Source organism: Phycodurus eques, chromosome 5 (genome assembly GCF_024500275.1).
Source record: "Phycodurus eques isolate BA_2022a chromosome 5, UOR_Pequ_1.1, whole genome shotgun sequence".
NCBI lineage: Eukaryota > Metazoa > Chordata > Actinopteri > Syngnathiformes > Syngnathidae > Phycodurus > Phycodurus eques.
The window spans coordinates 22823477-22845459 of NC_084529.1; the positions used below are offsets into that span (position 1 = coordinate 22823477).

At 40.7% G+C, this 21983-nt stretch overlaps 1 protein-coding gene across 2 annotated transcripts in view; it reads left to right on the forward strand.

Annotated features, from left to right (window-relative positions):
* Positions 1-21983, forward strand: part of tmem266 (transmembrane protein 266) — a 31367-nt gene that overhangs the window by 2711 nt on the left and 6673 nt on the right. For both annotated transcript variants that reach the window (XM_061678127.1, XM_061678128.1), the window contains exons 2-7: positions 212-318; positions 4523-4711; positions 17707-17861; positions 19142-19215; positions 20564-20620; positions 20746-20884. In XM_061678127.1, coding sequence (XP_061534111.1) covers positions 305-318; positions 4523-4711; positions 17707-17861; positions 19142-19215; positions 20564-20620; positions 20746-20884 — 628 coding nt within the window. In that variant the 5' untranslated portion in view covers positions 212-304. The remainder of the gene's footprint in view (positions 1-211; positions 319-4522; positions 4712-17706; positions 17862-19141; positions 19216-20563; positions 20621-20745; positions 20885-21983) is intronic.

Consider the following 21983-nt stretch of genomic DNA (forward strand, 5'->3'; position numbering starts at 1 on the left):
ATAGGCAGAGGTGAGAAGAAGGCGCCACCAGGAAGAAGCATATGTAACATGTAAGATTAAAAAAAATTAAAAATAGTAATCATGCATCTGTGTGCGGGTTTATTCTTGAAATTTGAAGTGGCTGTTTAGAAATACACATGGTGCAATATCTAGCTCAGTGTATGCTATTCCTGTTTTACATAAAGCACATTGTTTTCTGTATTTTTCAAAGGTGTGAAAGGAGCCGAGGCAGGTCACTGTTGCTTTGAATATCATTTTACACCAAGCCTGATTTAGTGTGAACGTCCGTCGGGAGCCTTTCAACATGAGCAACCACCAGTAAGTACCTCCCAATGCATCTTTTATTCTGAGATGCTGTGAAATCCTGAATCTCTATTGATGAACACGTCATCTTGTGCAAAGGGCGCTTCCATCTTGGTGGGTCATCATTAGCTCACTGGGACCTTCATGTTCTCCTGTAAATGCCCGTAAACAAGGGGGAGTTGGGCCTCATCTACAGTATAACACCTCAGCCATCTCCTATCTCTGCGGGCACCTCTTAACATTCATGAGGGATGCTCACTTGTCATCTTCTCTTCTTAATAATTACTCCATGTGTGTGTGGTCCCACAGACAAGCCCTGCATTCTGATGACAGCCGTGCTTGGTGCTAAGAGAAGGTAGAAGGGAGGGGAGGGTTGGTGGGAGGCAATGTGGAGGGGAACGGAGTTGGGGGCTGGGGGGAGGTGAATCCAAAATGGGTTCAGTCAGCTGTGTTCTCTGGTTAAAGGCGCAGGGTCCTTCGAGCATTTGGTAGCTCAACGTCAGTACTGTGGCCAATCATCCTTAAGCGGGAAGGTGATGACTGGCTATGAGTGTGATTCAGTCAAATCCAAAGCCAGTAAGTGAGGCGACAGATGGGAAACTCTTACGTTGATGAAGATCTCTGGAGTTATTTTAACCCTGATTCTCTTTGACGGGATGCCCCGCACACTTTAGCATCCCTGTTGTGGCCTCGGTTTTTTTTGTTTTTTTGTATGACAGTTACGTCCAGAAGTATTTGGGTAATGACAGAGTTTTTATGATTTTTCCACTATGTTGTATATTCCATTACATAATTTCTATTAAAATCAATGAATTGTCTGTCTCACTTATCCAAATTAACAAAGTATTTAGTAATAAAGCAATCAAGATGTGATTGGAGCTACTTCTTGGGTACCAGTAATACGAAGGGGTACCAGTTGTATACACACTTCTGAAATCAAATTTACTTGAATTACCATTAGATTTATTATTAATTAAAAAGTCACTGATCATGTTAATGATCTCACAATAATGGGTAAATATCCATATGGAACACTTTATTTCTATAAATCATGGCAAGATTTTCCATTTTCAAATGATCACTTCTACAACATTCCGTGGAGGTCACTGTGTCCCATCACTGGTGAAGTATTTTCAGAACAGGCCCACAGGCTACTCATGTGGTCCTCGGTGGCTACCTGGCGCCCGCGGGGAACACGTTTGGATCCCCCAGATGCATGATATGGCTGCTAATGGAACAGGCTCACTTTTTGCAGTGGTGTAGAATTGCAGTGCTAAGGAGCTGTTTGTGTTCTTTCATTACAAACAAAATATTAGAAACAATTCTCAGCTTTAAACAGTACATTTTGAGTCCGCTGCAAACAACCACCACTATAATAAACTCATTATTAAATGAATACATCTCCGACAGTGCCATTAAAAGATGGGGATTATTATTATGTATTATGAAGGCATAATCTTTAATACAACTCTTACAGTGGCTCTCATTTGATTTTTGATTTTTTTTTTTACTGGTGATTGAATTCTCCCAAGATTTATTGATGAATCATTGTGATTCGTAGATGCCGGTGATAGATTGAAAACCAAATAATAAATTGATAATAATATTTACTCTACATCCATGTCAGATTAGTTATCTAGCGCCTCGCAGCTGTTGTTGGCCTGTTTTCAGGGTAAAGCTCATTTTTCATGTCAGTTTATAGAGAAAAATACACTACAGTGCCATTGTTTCCTGGTTAACAATAAATTGTGCAGGTCAGGGCGACAATGCTGTGATCCTACAAATAATGTACTTTGTGTCGGGAGCTTGTGTCTGAGCTACTGCTGGGGAGTGTGGCCTGTCTCTGTGTAATTGATTTGGCACATTTGTCTTGGTTTGCTGATGATATCAAGACAGTGAATTGCTGCGCTCCAAGCAGTCAGCCAAGTGTCTGGAAACAAACCTATTGGGCAAAGTGGCGGATTTCCACACAGCTGGCTGGAAATACGGTGACTCTTAGCATTCAGTAACAATGACACTCACCGTCTTTTAGAATCGAAAGCGAAAAGCAAAAGTTTAAACAGGAGCGCTCAGAGAGTGCAGACTTCTGCCAAGGTTTAGACATTTGTCACCTGTTTCAATCAGTAAGTGAAAGACTTCAACAATGAATCATAATGTGGGGAACAAGAATAATGTTTCATTCACAACCAGAATGTGTCCTTGATCTTAATAAGAAGAAAAACAAAACATTACCATACATAAACACAGCAAATTACTACCTGGTAACCAACAACTGTCCTTGTTTAATTCTAATTGCTGCCAAATAGGATCAGTGCCACATTAAACTTGGTTTGACAATCAAGCTTCTGAGGCTCCACACACATAGCAGATTGTTGAAATACTACTTCAAACATGTTTTTGTTTTTTAATTTAGTTTTTACGATATGATCAGTTTGTGGATTCTCACTCAAATATAATGTTAAAAACTACAGGAACACCTCTTATTAACATTGGTAACATTCTTTTTACACTTGTGTGCCAGTTTTTTTTTTTTTTTTTCTTTCAAAATCTAAACCTGCATTGACCTGCATCCCAGAAGAATTGTGATTTAGGGGTTCAATGTTCTGCGTAGTGATTTTTTGAGTCGCTCTTAGACTCAGGGAGCTAGCTAATCACGGGCAGTGATTGCACTCAAAACACAAATTAAGTTGCAGTTCTCTCGAAAACATGATACGAAACTAACGTACACATAATGAATTGTTTATGCCGCTTTTTGGACTCCGTCCTTGTTGTGCTAACTGATATTACAAGCAGCTTGTGGAATGTACTCGCCTGCACTGTTAAAGAGAAGCCAAGTGTTGAGATGTGAAGTCGTGTCTCCCCGTGCAAGATGGCAAGCAGCCACTCTGCTGGGCTCTGGTCATAATGGCTGCTGGCCTGCTCTCTGATTGGCCGGAAATGTGGTTTTGATGCACTGAACAGTTTGTCTGTCATGACTGATTAGTGTCCTGGTTGCCAGTGGCTTGAGTAGCCAAGTGCATGCGAGATACTATTTGAGTTATTTCAGAGCAATTCTGTCAATTATAGCCAGGTTGTGACAACATGTTGCAAAGACTAAACACAATTGTTGAACTATGTAGTTTCTACGGAGTCCATGGAAGCGCTTCTCATCAAGAATCAGGTCAAAGAGGAAAACCCTATTTTTCTTTCTAGAACCGCTTACATTAACATTTAACAGGAAGATGCTTCTGCTTATCCACCCTCAACCCAACGCAGAAAGTGTACAATACACCAAGACAGTGTCTTTGTCCCATAATCAATGCCGTTGCCCTGCTGTTGATCACTGTAGTTATTCACGTCTCCGTCCAGGCTGCACTGGGACCACCGCCAAGCCACGTGAGACCCAAATTGTAGGGTGACTTCTCCTTGTTCCCCATTGGCTCAGCTTGTTCAAACTCAACCCTCCCTGTGTATTTAAATTTTAAGACCTTGTTGGCAGATAAAATGACAGCTGACCTTACAAAGAATATGTGTTGTGCAAAGGCAGCTTGTGTGCCCTGGAATATCATCTGAGGAAACAAAAAACATAAACAAGAAAGGCATTATTGCATATTCTGGCCCAAAAGGACTCTTATGTATAAGTATATAGATTCGAATTATGTTATTATTAAACAATAATGTCATTTGGATCATTAGATGGCCATGTCAGCTTGCGCGTTAATTTTGACCTTTATTTACATTGAGCATCCTTGAATGCATGTACATTTCAGGCAATTGCATAGAAAATGTAGACAAAGCAAAAAAAATTGTCTTCAGTAAACCAATCATCTTAAACAAATTCCATTCTGTTTATATAATGTTTGGAAGATGAGGAGTATGAAGACCTTAAAAGCATCATAGCTTCAGTGAATTTAATTTGGAAAAATACTTAATATTGAGTAGCATGCAAATAATAATGGAGGTTTCAAACATGTGAGCATGTTTGCACTTTCATTCATCAGAATAAGACATCGATCCAGCTAACATGTTTTCATTTGCCAACACCTAGATTCAGTAGTGTGGTTTTAATATTAAAACCAGGATTTCTCATTTAATGAGGGCAGGATGAGAGAAATCACATTTAACGGTCCGGAACATTCTCCCAGTTACACTTCTATACGACCCCCATTTTTATAGCTATGTACTCCAGACTTTATGAGTGGGACTCTAATGCTGCTGTTGTTGTGTGCTCGTATGACAGGGCTCCTCCCCAAGCTGCATCCTCCGAGCTGGAGGTGATCTCCCAGCAAGTGGAGGAGGAAAACCAGTGCGTGGCCCCAGTTCAGCTGGTTAGCTTCACCTACAGAGACTTGCCTCTGGCCGCCCTGGATGTATCCCTCGCTGGATCTCAGCTCATCTCAAACCCGGATGAAGAGGACAACAGAGAAGGGTAGGTCTCTAGAAGTTTCTATAGCTCGCTGCTCTTCATTATTTATGTTTCATGTGCTGCAGTCAGTAAATGGTCTGATTTTGTATTACCAAACGTTGTTTTTGTATTCATGGTGGCCTTGCCAAACCGCAAAAGAACGGTTACGTTAAATGGAACCTACAAGTTGATTGTTGTCTCTTGTCTATTACTTCCAGACATGCCAAAAAAGAAATCGATTTCAATGAAGGAAACCAAACTAAAAGGACCACAGCGCCAAACTATCATCAAAATAGCTTTATTGTCAAAACAGCTTTATTGTTAAAACACAAGAAGAAATCTCTGTGGTGTACACAGTGGGTAAATGAAACATACAGAAATTTAAAAAACATCGATCAGCCCACTATATTTCCAGGAAAAAAATAAATAAACATTTTTAATATAAAAATCTTTGTTCATTTTTACATCAAAACAAGGACCTTCCTTGTTTTGAACATCGGACTTAAAGCTAGAGTATGTACTATTTTTTGTTTTAAAAAAAAATTCCTTTTCACTCAAGGCACTACTAGAGGAGATGACATCTCCTCTAGTAGAGGCGCTGATAGTTAATCAAAAAATAAAGCTTATATATTGCTTTATTTGTCAGTATTAGATTTTGTTTTTAATATTTAGTGACTACTGTAGACATTCCCGCGCTGGCTCACTTGGTCGCGCACCAAAAATGACGTAGCAGAAATTACGTGCTGGAAATTACGCATTTTACCAAGCAGTCAATGGAGCGCGGCCCCTTGTCTTCCGTTTGTAAAAAGCGATGTAAACATATTATTTTACATTTTGGTAGCAAAAAATAATCATACAATAATTACTGTGTAAATAAAAAAAAAATGCTGCGAACAAACTCAACACTTCGTTCGGACGATGCCTGTTTGTTTCTTTGAAGATTTAATATATGTTCAATCATGATTATTTTTTTTTTTTAACTGTATTTCCAAGGACCTCTTAGCTCCCCAACAAAGTGCCTGACGTAAAATAAACAAAGTTAAACACTGTCCGAGCAATGCAAACACAAAACGCAGCAATAATAGTGAATTTACAACAATTACATCTTCTGCAGAATCTATCTTTTTTCACCACTGGCTGTCCTTCAAAACTGAAAAAAAAAAAATAGAATGTAAAATGTCGTAGAATAATCACATACAAGGGGCAGCCTACGTCATATCGAAGCGACGGTTGTATTGCTGTAATACTCAATTCCAACCTAGGGGGCGACAGAACTTGCGTATTGTAGGTTTAAAATGGCCGAAGTAGGTACGCCCAAAGCTCCGATCGATTTATCCATTGTCACTTCTCTCTACTAGTCACAACTCAAAATCCTCAAAACAAAAAATATAAAGCGATGTCATAGCTCAGAGCTCAAGATTTGGTTCTGAGCTCCACTTTGATTTTTTTTTCACTGTCGGATCAGAGATTACACAGAAGCATTAAATGAGCAAAATTAATCATTATAATCAGATCCCGCTCTCACTAATTTGCATGCTCAAAAGCCCCAAATGTAATCACACAACGACTGATATTGCCACCCCAATTATGAAAATTCTAGTAATATTGTGGCCTGTTACTGCGTGAATGTACTGTATGCTTAATGAGGTGGGATTGGCTATAATCTATCCTACCGTCACGCTCTCCATTATTCTTTATTGCATTCTTATCGCCACGATTCATGTTGGAGTCCTGTGAGTCTTGAATTTGCATGAATTTATTATTGTTATTATATCAGATAGCCATCGCTTGCTGATGTGCTCTTTCCATTTCTGTTCAGTGAGGTTTCTATACTCAATATCGATATCGGTCAGAAAGCAGAGAGACTTGGTCCGATCGGATTCTGGCAGCTCTGTGGGACTGTGAGCTGGGACAGATGGACCCTGAGCCACTCCAAGATTTTTTATTCTTGCCCAGTAAAAAGACTGAATGCCTTAAATAGTAACCATCCTACTGAGTGAGAAATCTGGTTGGCCGTCACAAGGAGGCGCCTTGGTTGATATGGACATTTACCATATTTGCTCAAATAGTGGCTGTTCCAGGCATTTATTTGAAGGAGGCATCTATTTGAGACTAAAGAGTATTATAAATTATTGTAACATTTACCTACCTCTCTGCATTTCTATTAGCATCTTGTTTTTATTCTTATCTTATACCAAGCAATGCAGTCTCTTATTGTAGCTCAATGTTTCCCAACCTGTATTGAAGCTTGGTACATGTTTTATATTGGAAGAATCTCAAAGCCAAACAAATACACCACAGAAAGTATATACACTGAAATAATGATGTCGTGTGGTGGTCTTGGAAGCGCATTTAATTTTTTGTCTGTCATTATATGTCGGTGGCATAGATAGATGAACAAAGATACTTGTAGTACATACAGTAAATTGTAATTTGTGGACCAATTAACTGAAATTGGATTTTTTTAAAATTATTATTGTAACAGTATTGTAACTTGCGTCAAGAACAGTGACTCCCAGATCATCAGGTGGGAGTGGCACCAGGGTTGGGAATCACTGTTCTTGACGCAAGTCACGATAGTAACACTTGGCAAGATTTAGCTTCACAAAGTAGTAAACTGTCCACAAGTTAAATATAAGGCACTTTTATTAGGTATAAGCATCATGTTGATTTAAGATATGAGCTGTGCTGTGATTTGTCTGTTCAGGTTTGCACCTGCTGCACAGCTGTAAACCGTGCTGGTATGTGTTTTGTTGGCGTGTGATTTATTGAGGGATTTTTGTTTTGCTACAGAATGGGAGAAAAACAAAGGTGCTGCGTAAAAAAAAAAATGGTGTGGGTTAGGACGGAGAGAGAATTCAAAGACGCTGACGTGTGTTTCTTGTCTGCTGTCCTTGTTGAATTCACTGGCGAGTGACACACTGTCCTCCTGATACGATGTCACACTATTGACGGAGCTCATGCTGCAAGTTTTTTGTTTTGTTTTTAAATCCACACACCCCTGTTCAAATGCAAGTTGTTTTTGTTACAGCAAATTTTGACTCAACTAAATCATTTCAAAACGTTTTCCAACATTAATGTGACCTATAACCTGTACAACACAATTGGAAAAAAAAAAGCTTTTTGAAGGAGGAAGTAAAAATAAAGAACTGAGATAATGTGGTTGAACTAGTGTGGACACTTCTTATAACTGGGAATGTTGCTAACATTCAAAGTTATGTTAAATGGGAGTCAACAGACACACCACATCACCATTTAAAGTTCCTCCGATTAGCCCCAAATGAAATTCAGCTGTTCAAGTGGGTAGAACTATCTCTGTTACCATTTTTTCATATCACAAAACCTGGCATTTGAACAGGGGTGTGTAGACTTTTTATATCCACGGTATGTTGACCTGCATACAGTATATTTGGGGAAAGTATAAGATCATGATGCAATGGACAATTGAGGGACAGCATCAACCATCGGGTTGGGGCACTATTTGGCGCTGTGTTGCCTAGAGGGAGTCCAAAAGTAGGTACTGTATACAGTAAGAGTTATCTTAAAAGAAACAATAAAAAATAAATAAATAAATAGGCCAGCACACCCGCAACCCCAGTGAAGAACACGGTTCAGAAAATGGATGGATGGATGAATTTATAGAAGGTCAATTATAAAAAACTACGTACAACTCTTACAACTGTTTACCTACTTTCGCAGCCTGGTCATAGAATAATTTTAGAAGCTAACCGTGGCTCCAGGTTGAGTATGTGGTGCGGTATTTCCAGTGAGCGTTTTAGATTGACATTTCTGATTACTAGGTCAAAGACAAATCTGTCATTGCAGTCTTGCGCACCTTCACATGCATACTGTGTGAAAAAAGACCATTACCACTTGTGGTAGTGTTAACGACACACGCATTGCATCGTAGGAATGACGCAGGCGCCGTATGCTTGAGAGTTTTTGAAGTAATTTAAATTCTTCACAAAATGTGTGTGATGCACACGTAGTAAGTACAATCAAGCAGACAGTAACAGGAGGTGCTGGGATTTCCATGACACAATGTTTTCTGCTGTAATTTACATTCCAGGCATGCTTCGTCACTTTGCAATGTCCCTTTTTTGGATCTGATTGAGTCCACTGGCTACAAAGTAAACCATTAGCTAAAGAGGCATGCTTGACGTAGTTTTGCTTTGGATAACGACAGAAAATTCATATGGTTCTAAATTAAATCCACATATGTTTCGGAATGTGTCATTACTTGGAAGCTTATCTAATATTTCATAACTCGACCTGGGTTTGCTTTTTTTTTTTTTTTTTTTTTTTTTGGGCTGCGCTTGGAAATGAGTGGAAGAACACACACCACGCAGAGGCACATTTAGTCTTGCACGGCAGCTTCGCAATGCTCTTCATCAGGAGACGTGGGCGATGATGTGGGAGATGGATGTTCTTGCGGACCACATGGGGCACAAGCAGTACTTGCAGATTCTGTGCAACGGTGAGGATGGAATTATTAATAGAATTTGGCTGCACCGTCTCCTGCATGGAGTTTCACGGTGTGATTTCACACCACAGTCAAATAATTCTTGTCTTCGAGCAAGAATAGTCTTAACACCCTGATAGTAACAACTTCTCTTTGCGTCCGGTCGCAACGCATTGTAAGTCACTGATCATCACCTTCGTGGTAGCAAATAAACTACACTTCTTACAAAAGTGTCACGAAGGGAGGACGAACGGTGGTTAGCCGAAGACTAATTGCTACGCTATCGTTACATGCAGTCGCAAAACATTGGAAATAAGTGATTTGGTGAAACAATACACTTGTCACATAGGTCTGGCTTGAATCGTGTTTTCATAGAGAGTAACCAATTTTGAACAACAAAAAAACAGGGCAATTAATACATGTTTAGAGGTATAGATAATATAAAATAATACATGTCCACACAGGACGCCCTGTGGAAGGTGCGCAGTTTAAAAGTATATTTTTATTATTATTTATAAATATTTGCAATATAAGATAAGATAACCTTTATTAGTCCCACCATGGGGAAATTGCATTGTTTCATCAATTGTGGTTATAGGAAATATAAATATGGAATATAAATAGCATGCAAGAGAAGAAAAAAAAATACATGCACTAAATAGAAACCAAAATTAAACGATCCAATTCAATATATCAGCAATGTGATTTGTGTGTTTGCAAAATACAATGCTGAGTTTTCATTTTGACGTTAGAAGTCTGATTAATCTGATTGAATCGACTTTAATAGACTTTTTTGTTTTTGTTACCAGGGTTGAAAACAGAATTGGCAAAGGCGAATTAATCCATAGACACAGATATTTTTGATGATGGCACGTCGAAATCTCATATACAAGTATTTTGATTCAGTTTGCAATTGCATACGCCATTACAAGGATGATGTAATAAAAACATTAAAATGACAACTATTGAAGCCATGATTTATTAAAAGATTATGATTATGACTGTCCCACGGTAATGTTCTTGACAAAATGTTGAAAATATGTCAATTCAGACAAATCTGGACAAATTGTTTTGGAAGTGACTCTGCAAGAGATCAGCAGTCGTTGGCTGGTATCTGTGGTTGTTGTGTCCTCCAGATTAGGTGACGCTCAAACAAGCGACGGCTGTGCCAGCACAGCCGTCGCTTGTCCTGAGTTTTCATCCACATTTCAGCTGGCTGCCCACAGCACCACAGTAGCAGCAGCAGCAGCAGCAGCATATGCTGTTGATCTCCAGGGGTCAAACTGAGAGGTGTGAGGCACACAGCAATGACAGATGGTTCATATGGGTCAAACTGCCACTTTGACTGGAGGAGAGAGAGAGAGAGAGAGAGAGAGAGAGAGAGAGAGAGAGAGAGAGAGAGAGAGAGGGCAGAGGGGCTAAAAGGGAGGATGTAGGATTGGAGCAAACAACATTCATCCACCCTTTTTTTTTTTCCATTCACATCACTACCAGCGGCTCCATTAGATAAATGTTGGACACTTACTGTATATAGGATTATGGAAAAAAAAAAAGAACTGAAATGAAACGGTGGCCGCACATTGGAGTTGAGGTTAGCACGTCTGCCGCGTTTCTGAGGTACTCGGGCTTCCCCCTACCTTCCAAAAACACGCATGTCAGGTTCATTGCAGACTCTAAATTGTCCATTGGTATGAATGTGAGTGTGAATGCTTGTTGTGCCCTGCAATTGATTGGCGACCAGTCCAGGGCGCACCCTGCCTCAGTCAGTAATTAGCCACAATTAACATGGGCAGGCAATCAGCGAAGGCAACAGTATCAAAAACGTGAGGCAAACGGCAAGGTCCGTGATCGAGACGTGGAATACAAAGGAACGAGCCGACGACGTACAACGAGGTTATGTGCCTAGGGGTAATTAGGGTAAATGAGGCGCAGGTGGGGAAGATGCACTGATGCTGACAACCACAACACACACAAACATCACATATACTTTACATATGAGGGGTGAGTAATAAATATAAATTTTCATTTATCCCCACTGCAATTAAAATGCTTAATTTGCACTCGGTTTTTATTGGTAATGAGACAAATATCTCCACGCACTGTTTGAAAAAAAAAGTACTAATTCTAGCTTACCTGTTTTATTGACGGTTACTATTGATGTGTTTTTAATTATTGTATTTGTTGGCATGATTGTTATTGCTGTCACACTACACGGCAAAGCAAATTTCCCCACCGAGGGACAGTAAAAATGACAGTGACTTGACCTTACATGTATCAAACACGTTGGTAATGATGACGATCATGAAGACCGCAGGCAATCGTGGTGCTCAACCCAGATACTAGTGTGAATCATGGCTGCTGTGATATTTTTTTGCCCCAAGCACCATGTCATACCTGCTGCTGTGTTGATAGATGCCTGGAAAGAGAGCCCGCGCCCCCTGACTCTAGCTCAAAGACTCAGAGGAACAGTCTTCTTCATCAAGCTGTCCCTCCCACTTGGCCCCATGTGGGACACAATAGATGACATTTGAGAGTGCAGGGTTTGAGGGTTTCTTAATATTCACAGACATGTGAAGTGCGAGATTGCTTTTTAGGCTGAGAGCGAGAAGCGGAAGTGGTGAAAACCTATTTATCAAGGACAGCTTGTCTGCCGCTACACACATGGAGCCCGATCCATCTTCATTTACGGTGTCCGTGGCCCATTTTTCCGGCGAAGACCAGTCCTTTGTGTCCCCGCTGCCATGTCACTCCTCAGCGGAAGATGCAAGATCTGATGACACGATAAAGCTCTAGCCTAAAAGATGACAGGAAATAATTGAATTCCTGTCCAGCAATTCAAAGACTTACATTGACCCAACCACAACATTGGGTACAAATGTTTTGATTGATGATTTGCTACAAATAATGTATCTTTGTTTATCTATCTATGTCAGGCAGAACAAGTAAATGCTTTTCAACTAGATCGCGGGTGTCAAACTCATTGTAGTTCAGGGGCCACATAAAGCCTAATTTGATGTCAGAGGGCGCAGTACCTGATATGATAATAAATAACTTTATAACTTTTTCCCTTTGTTTGAATGCAAAACAAAGCAAATTTCTATTTGTAAATGAACCTTTTGAATCATTCTACAAAACAACCTCAGATTTCTTGAGAATGTTTTGCTGCAGTTGGTCATCTACAATGTGTGCATAATAACTGATTACACTGATTGTATTTTAAGGCACAAAACTTTAAGTCACAGGTATTTGGAACTGTAAAATATAGTGTTGCACTTTAAAATGTAATCAACTTATGAAGACCTAGAAATTAATGCCATTCAATTTCTTACAGGTGCATAATAATTCTCAAAATTATCCTTAGTCCCAGCCACCACAATGTCTTTTTGTCTTTTTCAAATTCATCCTGCGGGTCGGATTGTACTCGCTAGCTCCCCGGTTTTGACCCGCAGTCTATATATTTGACACCCCAAGTGTTTTGATTGGCCACAATGCGAGTCAATTCAATTCAATTCGATACTCCGATGCAATTCAGCGAGTTTGATTGTTTACTCACCACGAAATAACTTTCCACCAAAATTCTGTATTTTTTCTAATTTAAAGAGGGTATGGCGTCTGTTATTTTCTTCAAACGCGTCGAGCTGTCAGCTAGTGGGCAAGAAAAAAAAAGTTAGTACACTTTTCTGACACAACCCTTCGGGCTCCTAGCCCAAGATGACTCCGAATATGGAGTGGAGGGGTGTGGGGCACTTACAGACATTTCCACGTTAACACCATGCCACTGTCTCATGTGTGAAACAAGATTCGTTGTGCTGCCTGTGTACTTCATAACAGCGCGGCACAGTCTGCAAATTGCGTTTGTTTTGTCGAGTTCTCCGTCTGTCCAGTAAAATCTGTAGAGTTGCAACGCCTCCGTAATGATATCGTCTGTATAAGAGACTATTGCAGCAGTTGTGCAAAAGTGGATCATGTTTATAAATAGTGATATAGAACAAACTCTAATTTAATAGATTAGACTTTATCGATGCAGAGACATAAAAAAAAACAATATATCTTGATTTCATCCCAAAATTGCTTCGATTCACAGCTGCTCTACCGACGCACGCACATCGTGCCCGCGTGTTTCCGTGTTTCGATTAATATCGGTTAATCTTCCCATCCCTTGTTTTAAAACACAACATGCAATTCTCTGTTTGTTTTATGTTTGGTTTGACAGTACACGGAAACCGGGATTGACATTTAACAACTTGAAGCCTTTTTTTTTTTTTTTTTTTTTTTTTTTTTGGAACAATTGCTCGCTAGCCACCTGACTGCTGCTTGTTGGGAAGTACAGTAAATGGACTTCACTTATAGCCGCAACTCACAAGTCAAAGCAAAAACTCGGCCGAACAAACTACTTGTATCTCGAAAAACTCATAAGCCGGGGATCTCAAGACACCATTTTGTGTTGATTAGTGTGGTTGTAATTCATTGCACTACATCGCACAAAGTGGGTCTAATGTTTTGGCGTGTGAGTCTAAACCTAGGTGTATTAACCATTTTTTGGTCCACAATTAGAGCAATAATCCATATATTAACTGTACTTTGCAGCTGCATGAATAAATAATTAAGTGTTGGCCATGCAGAAAACTGTTGCCTCACGGTGATGAATCACTTTGTGGGGAAAATCTAATTGTGTGCGCCGCAGTGTGCCGCGCGCTTTTGCTGACCTATGTGGCTCTGATGTAAATGCGCAATCAAGGCATTAATCAAGAGTTCCGATCGATCATTTAGAGGCCTGCCAGACCTGCGCAACTTGTACGGAGTTGTGATTCTTTTTTTCTTTTTTTTAAGGCCTCTCTTTGAAGGGGAGTTTTAGGTGCGTGTGTAAAAATCAATACCTTCAGTCAGTTGATAGAGTGGTCCACGCTTATTACCTCTTAATGAAACACACAGCAAGCCTACTTTCATTTAATTTAATTTAGCACATGCCTCCCTCCGTGAATCAAAGATGACACGATGTGAGTGAAAGTTGCCTATCTGTGGCTCTATCCCATCACTCTGCCTTGATGTCTTTCTTCCATCTGGAGATTCTCCCGCAGCCGCCGTCGTGTACGGCGCGCCATCACGTCCATCTCAGCCCGCTATTGATCGCCCTCATGATCTAATCCCCTCGCTTTGCCCTCCCGTCAGCTCACCTTCCATCTCTCTCCTCCCCCTGCCTGTTGATGTCTTCATGAAGCAGCACACAGCAGCAAAATCTCCCTAAATCCATCGGGCAACATCCGTGTGTGTGTCTGTGAGATGCACACGCGCACGTCCCCTCGCATGAGCCCATTTGATCCGAACCTGCCGTGACCCTGAAAGCGACTCAAGTGGTTTTCCTTACTTTGACCACTGAAGCGGCCTCACTTACTCATAAATGCTTCAGCTCCTCAGCTTCGAGAAGTGATTTCCCTAAAATTAAGTTTGAGAGCTGGAAGTGATCTGTCAGTGCCATGTTCCCTGCTTTCAGACAGAGGGGTTCTTTACAGCTTTATTAAATTAATACTTTTGCTGCCTGGCCTGAGTGAGGACGTATGAATGAATTATTATTCTGTCCCAGAGAGTGCGAGTTACGTGACACACTATTTCGTTCTGCTGCTTCCGTTACTTCACTAATGCTCTACAAATGTCTCATGGAGATATAAATGTTTCTTTTCCCGTGCTCCTCCATAGCACACCAAAATTGTATATTGATCCTTGGCAACTTGCTGGACTGGAATATTGTTGCCAACACTCCACTACTTCTGTCTTTATACCCAAAGCAAGATGTCGGGCTGCTTCTTTTTTAGCTTTTGTTCTACATTTCCCTTGTTAGATACTTTTTTTTTTAATCATGTTATTCTTCTTCTGGATGTGAATCCACGGGGAAAATGTCTCATGTTTTCATTTAATTCACCAATTGTGTGCACGATATAATTGTATTTGTAAGTTATTTTGAAATCCACTTATATTTGCATTCATTTTATTGGGGAGGCTGCAAAGATTGCTTTATTTATTTATTTTATTTCATTAACTATAATGATTCTGTAGGCTCAGTCAATCCCAGACACAATGGGGAACACTCACTGGGGACTGGAGAGTATGTCACTATATGATTATTCTGACTATTATGTAATAATAACACTTAGCAGAGATGTCTAATGTCTCTAAGACCAAATGTTATTAAGCTTTAACAAATGTGATACAGAAAACATCTATTAAATCAACTATTATTTCCTTTGTAAATGTTGTACTAGGCTGTACCTAGGCCAAGTGGTTAGGACATTTGCCTCACAGTTCTGAGGTGCAGTGTTTGAATCTCACCTCCAACATTCCTGTGTTGAGATTGCATGTTCTCCCCGTGTTGGTGCCTTTTCGCCAGGTATTTTTTACACTTCCTACAATATTCTAAAAACATCTGTTAGATTACAACCCCAATTCCAATGAAGTTGGGACGTTGTGTTAAAGATAAATAAAAACAGAATACAATGATTTGCGAATCATGTTCAACCGATATTTCATTGAATACACTACAAAGACAAGATGTTTCATGTTCAAACTGATAAACGTGATTGTTTTTAGCAAATAATCATTAACTTGGAATTTTATGGCTGCAACACGTTCCAAAAAAGCTGGGACAGGTGGCAAAAAAGACTGAGAAAAGTTGAGGAATGCTCATCAAACACCTGTTTGGAACATCCCACAGGTGAACAGGCTAATTGGGAACAGGTGGGTGCCACGATTGGGTATAAAAGGAGCTTCCCTGAATTGCTCAGTCATTCACAAGCAAAGATGGGGCGAGGTTCACCTCTTTGTGACCAAGTGCGTGAGAAAATAGTCCAACAGTTTAAGGACAATGTTCCTCAACGTACAATTGCAAGGAATTTAGGGATTTCATCATCTACGGTCCATAATATCATCAAAAGGTTCAGAGAATCTGGAGAAATCACTGCATGTAAGGGAAGGCCAAAAACCAACATTGAATGCCCGTGACCTTCGATCCCTCAGGCGGCACTACATCAAAAACCGAGATTAATGTGTAAAGGATATCACCACGTGGGCTCAGGAACACTTCAGAAAACCAAAGTCAGTAAATACAGTTCGGCGCTACATCCGTAAGTGCAACTTGAAACTATACTATGCAAAGCAAAAGCCATTTATCAACAACACCCAGGAACACCACCGGCTTCTGTGGGCCCGAGCTCATCTAAAATGGACTGACGCAAAGTGGAAATGTATTCTGTGGTCTGACGAGTCCAGATTTGAAATTGTTTTGGGAAATTGTGGACGTCGTGTCCTCCGGACCAGAGGAAAAGAACCATCCGGACTATTATGGACGCAAAGTTCAAAAGCCAGCATCTGTGATGGTATGGGGCTGTGTTAGTGCCAATGGAATGGCGATCTTACACATCTGTGAAGGCACCATTAATGTTGAAAGGTACATACAGGTTTTGGAGAAACATACGCTGCCATCCAAGCAACGCCTTTTTCATGGACGCCCCTCCTTATTTCAGCAAGACAATGCCAAACCACATTCTGCACGTGTTACAACAGCGTGGCTTCGTAGTAAAAGAGTGCGGGTACTAGACTGGCCTGCCTGCAGTCCAGACCTCTCCCCCATTGAAAATGTGTGGCGTATTATGAAGCATAAAATACGACAACGGAGACCCCGGACTGTTGAATAGCTGAAGCTGTACATCAAGCAAGAATGGGAAAGAATTCCACCAACAAACCTTCAACAATTAGTGTCCTCAGTTCCCAAACGTTTATTGAATGTTGTTAAAAGAAAAGGTGATGTAACACAGTGGTAAACATGACCCTGTCCCAGCTTTTTGGGAACGTGTTGCAGCCATAAAATTCTAAGTTAATAATTATTTGCTAAAAACAATCAAGTTTATCAGTTTGAACATTAAATATCTTGTCTTTGTAGTGTATTCAATTAAATATAGGTCAAACATGATTTGTAAATCCTTGTATTCTGTTTTTATTTAGGTTTAACACAACATCCCAACTTCACTGGAATTGCGGTTGTAATTTAAGACTCTAAATTTGCTTTTGGTCTATTTCTCCCTCATTCTTAATGGAATGTTACCGTAAAACAAAATGTTATTGGTTTTAATAAACTGTTAAGCCCTGTGTGGATGTTGTAGTATTTTTTTTACAATGCAATAGTGCTGTCTGGATGTGTTTTGTGGCGATTTGCAAAAAAAAAAAAAAGCATAAAAGCAAACAACAGGCTGTAATCTCAGACTTAATTTAAAACCAAAAGAGAGCTCTTAAGTGGAATGAAGCAAGTTTGCCTCCAGGCTAGAATGAATGAGAATGACTTGAGATGAGAGGGCCAAATTGTACAACACATTTGTGTCAACATAATTAATTGTGTTAAGTGTGTTATTTTAACATTGGCTGATAAAAAAAAAACTGAAGTCACGAACGCTGAATGATGAATGTTGACCTTTCTTGTGTTTTATTGACGTGACCTTTCCTGTCAGAAAATACCATGACGCCCATCACTTGTCTTTCCCCTTCTTGCCCCCTCCCCCATCATCTCTTTCAGGTCCAACTGGCTGAAGCCGTGCTGCGGGGGCCGGGCGGCATTGTGGCAAGTGTGCCTGGCGTCAGCCGGCTTCAACTGCGTCCTGGTGACCTGCGTGGTGCTGGTGGTGCTGCTGCTGACTCTGGAGCTGCTCGTCGACACCAAGCTGCTGCAGTGTGAGTAAACAGATGCGGATTTAGGAGTCCAGCTGTTCCTTTTAACTGTCGACCGTCAGCGCTTGTCTGCACCTGGAAACGTTGTGCGCATGTCGCACGGCTGTTGTGAATGTGTAATGAACAAGCTGCTAACTTTTTGCCAAGTCATCTTTATAATGATTAAAGTCAGTAATTACTTCATTTGTCATTCGGAGTCACCACTGAACTACAACCGTTGCACTAAAACATACAAGATGACTTTGTTTGCTACACACTGATTCCCTGAGAGGTTTAATTGAATTGAATGAATGGAAATGCCATTAATCTGCCCCCCCCCCCCCCCAAAAAAAAACAAACTATTTTGTACAATGTTTTTTTTAATAAGGACAACAGCAATCTATAATATTGTACTTTATAAACGATAGCAATAACATCATTAAAAAGAATCTAAAGAATTAAACAGTTTGTGCATTATGATGAATTAATTGCCACTCCTTCTGCTGTGCGCATCTTGGCCACCCGGGGGCACTATCATACACTCATGAGGACAAACGGAATACACAATAAGTGTGTACTGTAATTCTCAATAAACTGCTGTAATATTAGTCTTTTTTCACAGAAGATAAAGAATATATGCCTATGAGTATTGTTCTTGTTTGTCTGCGTGTTGATGCATCATTTCTGTTCAAATGTGCATTGCTTAAAGGGTTAAAACATTGCAACTATCAGGGCTATTTGTTAGACCCGTTTACGGTGTTTTACAATGTGTTTTACCATTCAGCTAGCGGAAGGCAAAGCTGTGCAGTTGTTTTCAATAGACATTGTGTAATTATCTTTGTTTTATGTTTAGTTGAAAGTAAACGTCAGTCTGAAGTGTCATTAAACAGATTAAAGCCTCTCAGATTTTTGCTTGCAATTCGAAGCAAAAAAAGTTGCCCGAATCACAGCTCGTTTCTCGAAAAACCCGTAAGTCGGGTCACTCGCCCCGAGCCAAACAATCTTTTTTACTGGCGCACCAAATATTACATTGTCAAACATACAAGTATGCCACTGTTGGTACACCTTGCCAAGTGGCGTGACCCGCGACAAGCCAATGTCACCTTCATCCGCATCATCTGTCCTGGCGGAGACACGCTCGTCCATCACGAGCGCAAGGTCACAGCGCGTGTGACCAATGTGAATGTGTTTAATGCCGTCTGGTATACGTTTTATTATCACAATAAATACACAGGCGCCAGCAGCGTCCGTCCGTTGTCACGTGAACGAGCCGACCGACCAATTGTGTTTCCTCTCACCTGCAGTTAACAACGCATCCCAGTTTGCCTGCGTCATCCACTGGATCAACCTGGCTATCCTGTCTGTGTTCTTCACTGAGGTGAGTCCCTCGCAGAGCTACGGCCAGCTGCTCCACAGCAAAAGTGCTCTCCTTGCAGTTGATGCAGGACTTCCCTCGATTAATGCTTTTGTGCAGATTCTCATTGGAATGCTCCCAACAATGACAAAGGAGCTAGCATTAAATGAGCTTGTGTTTAGCGTAAAGGTATCTATAATAATAACAATATTGATGTATAACATGGGTGGGAATCAACAACAACAACAAAGGTTTACTGTTTTCCTAATTAAAACCAACATTTGAATTAAAATAATACCCATAATTAATCTCATGAGGATGTATAGGACCCACACTGGAAAGAAAAATTTAAATTATGACAGTAGTCTTAATTTTGCAAAAATAATGACATCATTTACCTGAATGAAATGAACATTATCACAAAGATTTTCAAAAATGACAAGATTCAAGTCATATGACATACTGTGTATCTGTCTTATATCTTTATTCTTGCACAGTCTTCCTTTGTATAATCTAATAATATTAGGAAAAAAATGTAATCTGATTACTTGAGTTGTTAAGATGTGTAAAACTGGGCCTGTTACTTTGGAGCCTGTCCCATCTGATTTAAGGCGAAAGGTGGCATACGCCACGGGCTGGTCGCCAGCCAATCGCAAGGTGCATACAGTATCGACAAATAACCATTTGCGCTCACATTCACATTTATGGACACATTATGGAGAACCCACAGAAAACCCGCGCAAGTATGACGAGAACAAACTCCACACGGGAAGGCTGGAGCCGAGGCACAGAGCCTCTCGACTGTGAGGCAGACGCGCTAACCACTTTTTACACTGTGCTGCACATTAATTACATTCCACACCCAACAAAACCTTACTTTAAACTACACTTCTTTACACTTGCAAATATTACTTTAATAGTCTTGAGGCAGACGTGCTAACCACCACCGTGCTGCCCAATGCCAGCGCATTTAATACAAACATTGATATTGACCCGGAGTGTATCGATTTTGTCCCACACGTACCGCACAATCTTTTTCGAGCGCAGCTGTTGTTCTTGTGCCTCCAAATAAGCGCAGGTGTTCAAGTATTGATTACTGTTTCCTCTACAGCCTGAGACGTTTGTCTTCCTCAGACTTGACGGGCCCGCTGCTAACATTTGAATTCATTAGTAGGTTGGCTGCAAGGGATGAAACCACGTGCACAGCAGCAGTAAATGCCACCACCTTGGTCTTTTATTGGGAGTTACGACCCAGGATGCACTGCTTCCAATATCCGGCGTCACGCGACGGTTTAGTTCGGCTCTCCTTGTTTTTCTCACATCTCACGACAGTGTCACCTTCTCTCTGTCTCCGTCCTCTGTCCCCCCTCAGACCGTTTTCAGGATCGTGGTCCTGGGGATATGGGATTACATCGAGAATAAAGTGGAGGTAAGCTCCCGTGGGTGCTATTAGTCCCGCGTCAGGGGCTCCCTTCTCTGCAGTGTCATTGCCTCAAAGTCACCGCTCAAAATGGCCAACATGCAGGAGTTTTTTTTTTTTTTTTGTTCCCTCAGGTGTTCGACGGAGCCGTCATCGTCCTCTCACTGGCCCCCATGGTGGCCTCCACGGTGGCCAACGGCCCCAGCAGCCCCTGGGACGCCATTGGCCTCATCATCACGCTGCGCATCTGGAGGGTCAAAAGGGTCATTGACGGTAATGCGGACTCTGTGTGTGCACGAGTGTGGGGAATGCAGTGGCGGTTTCCGGCATGTGCATGATGCGCGGCCGCACAGGTTGGCGTGGCAACACATCCTTAATTTTAATCAAATGCAACATAAAATGGTTTTCAATTGAGTGCCATTTATATGGGGAATTTGCAGGCATTTGTGGAGTCGCCCACTGTAGACGAGACACGGGGTGGGGGGCCAAAAAAGATTAATGTAATAGAGTCAGCAAATATCATACAAGGACATCATAGATGATTTTGCACCAAGGAAGGTCAGAAGGCAACACTTATGAAATAATTTTACAGTCTAATCCTTACCATAAAAGGAAGAAAGCACACTGGGAAACAAAGCTGAAATATTTGCAATATGGTGTTTTTTTTTTTTGTCTGTTTGTTTCCTTGATTCAAGTTGTTCTGTGCTGTTGCTTTATTCTTATTCGTTTATTATTCAATATATTTTGATGAAAACATAAGGTCGACTCCAGTGTGTGTGTGTGTGTGTGTGTGTGTGTGTGTGTGTGTGTGTGTGTGTGTGTATGTTGTTGTTTTTTTTTAGTGTTGTAGGCACTGGTCTTGCACAGGGTGCCATTCAAGCAAGGACCACCACAGAGTGTGTGTTAGTGTGATCGTGTGTGTCCCCTTTCGAGCTTGTTGCCTCAATTGTCTCTTTCCTCGTTATTTTATTGATTTAACATGACTTATGGTATTATGCTGTCCTAATTAATGTGTTTTTGTTCCGCTGAGGCAGTCGCTGAGGGCAAACTGTTAAACCAATTATGGAGAGTAGAACACACTATTTGTTGGGAGTCATTGTTGATTTTAACAGCCTTGCTCCCCCTTGTGGTTTTCCAATTAGCTGCACAATGTGCGTAGTGGAGATGGCAGGGTGAGCGCCAGTCAGCCCATCTTACATGAGAACAGGGGTGGGCAGACCTTAGTGCTGAATAGCCACGTTTGATTTTTATATCGGTTGGATGGGCTAAGTCATTATATACCTCAATTTAATTGAGGTAAAATAAATCAATAAAAAGTTACGGTGTTAAGCAAAGTATAAAATAATTGATTCTCATATTTTATTTCATTATT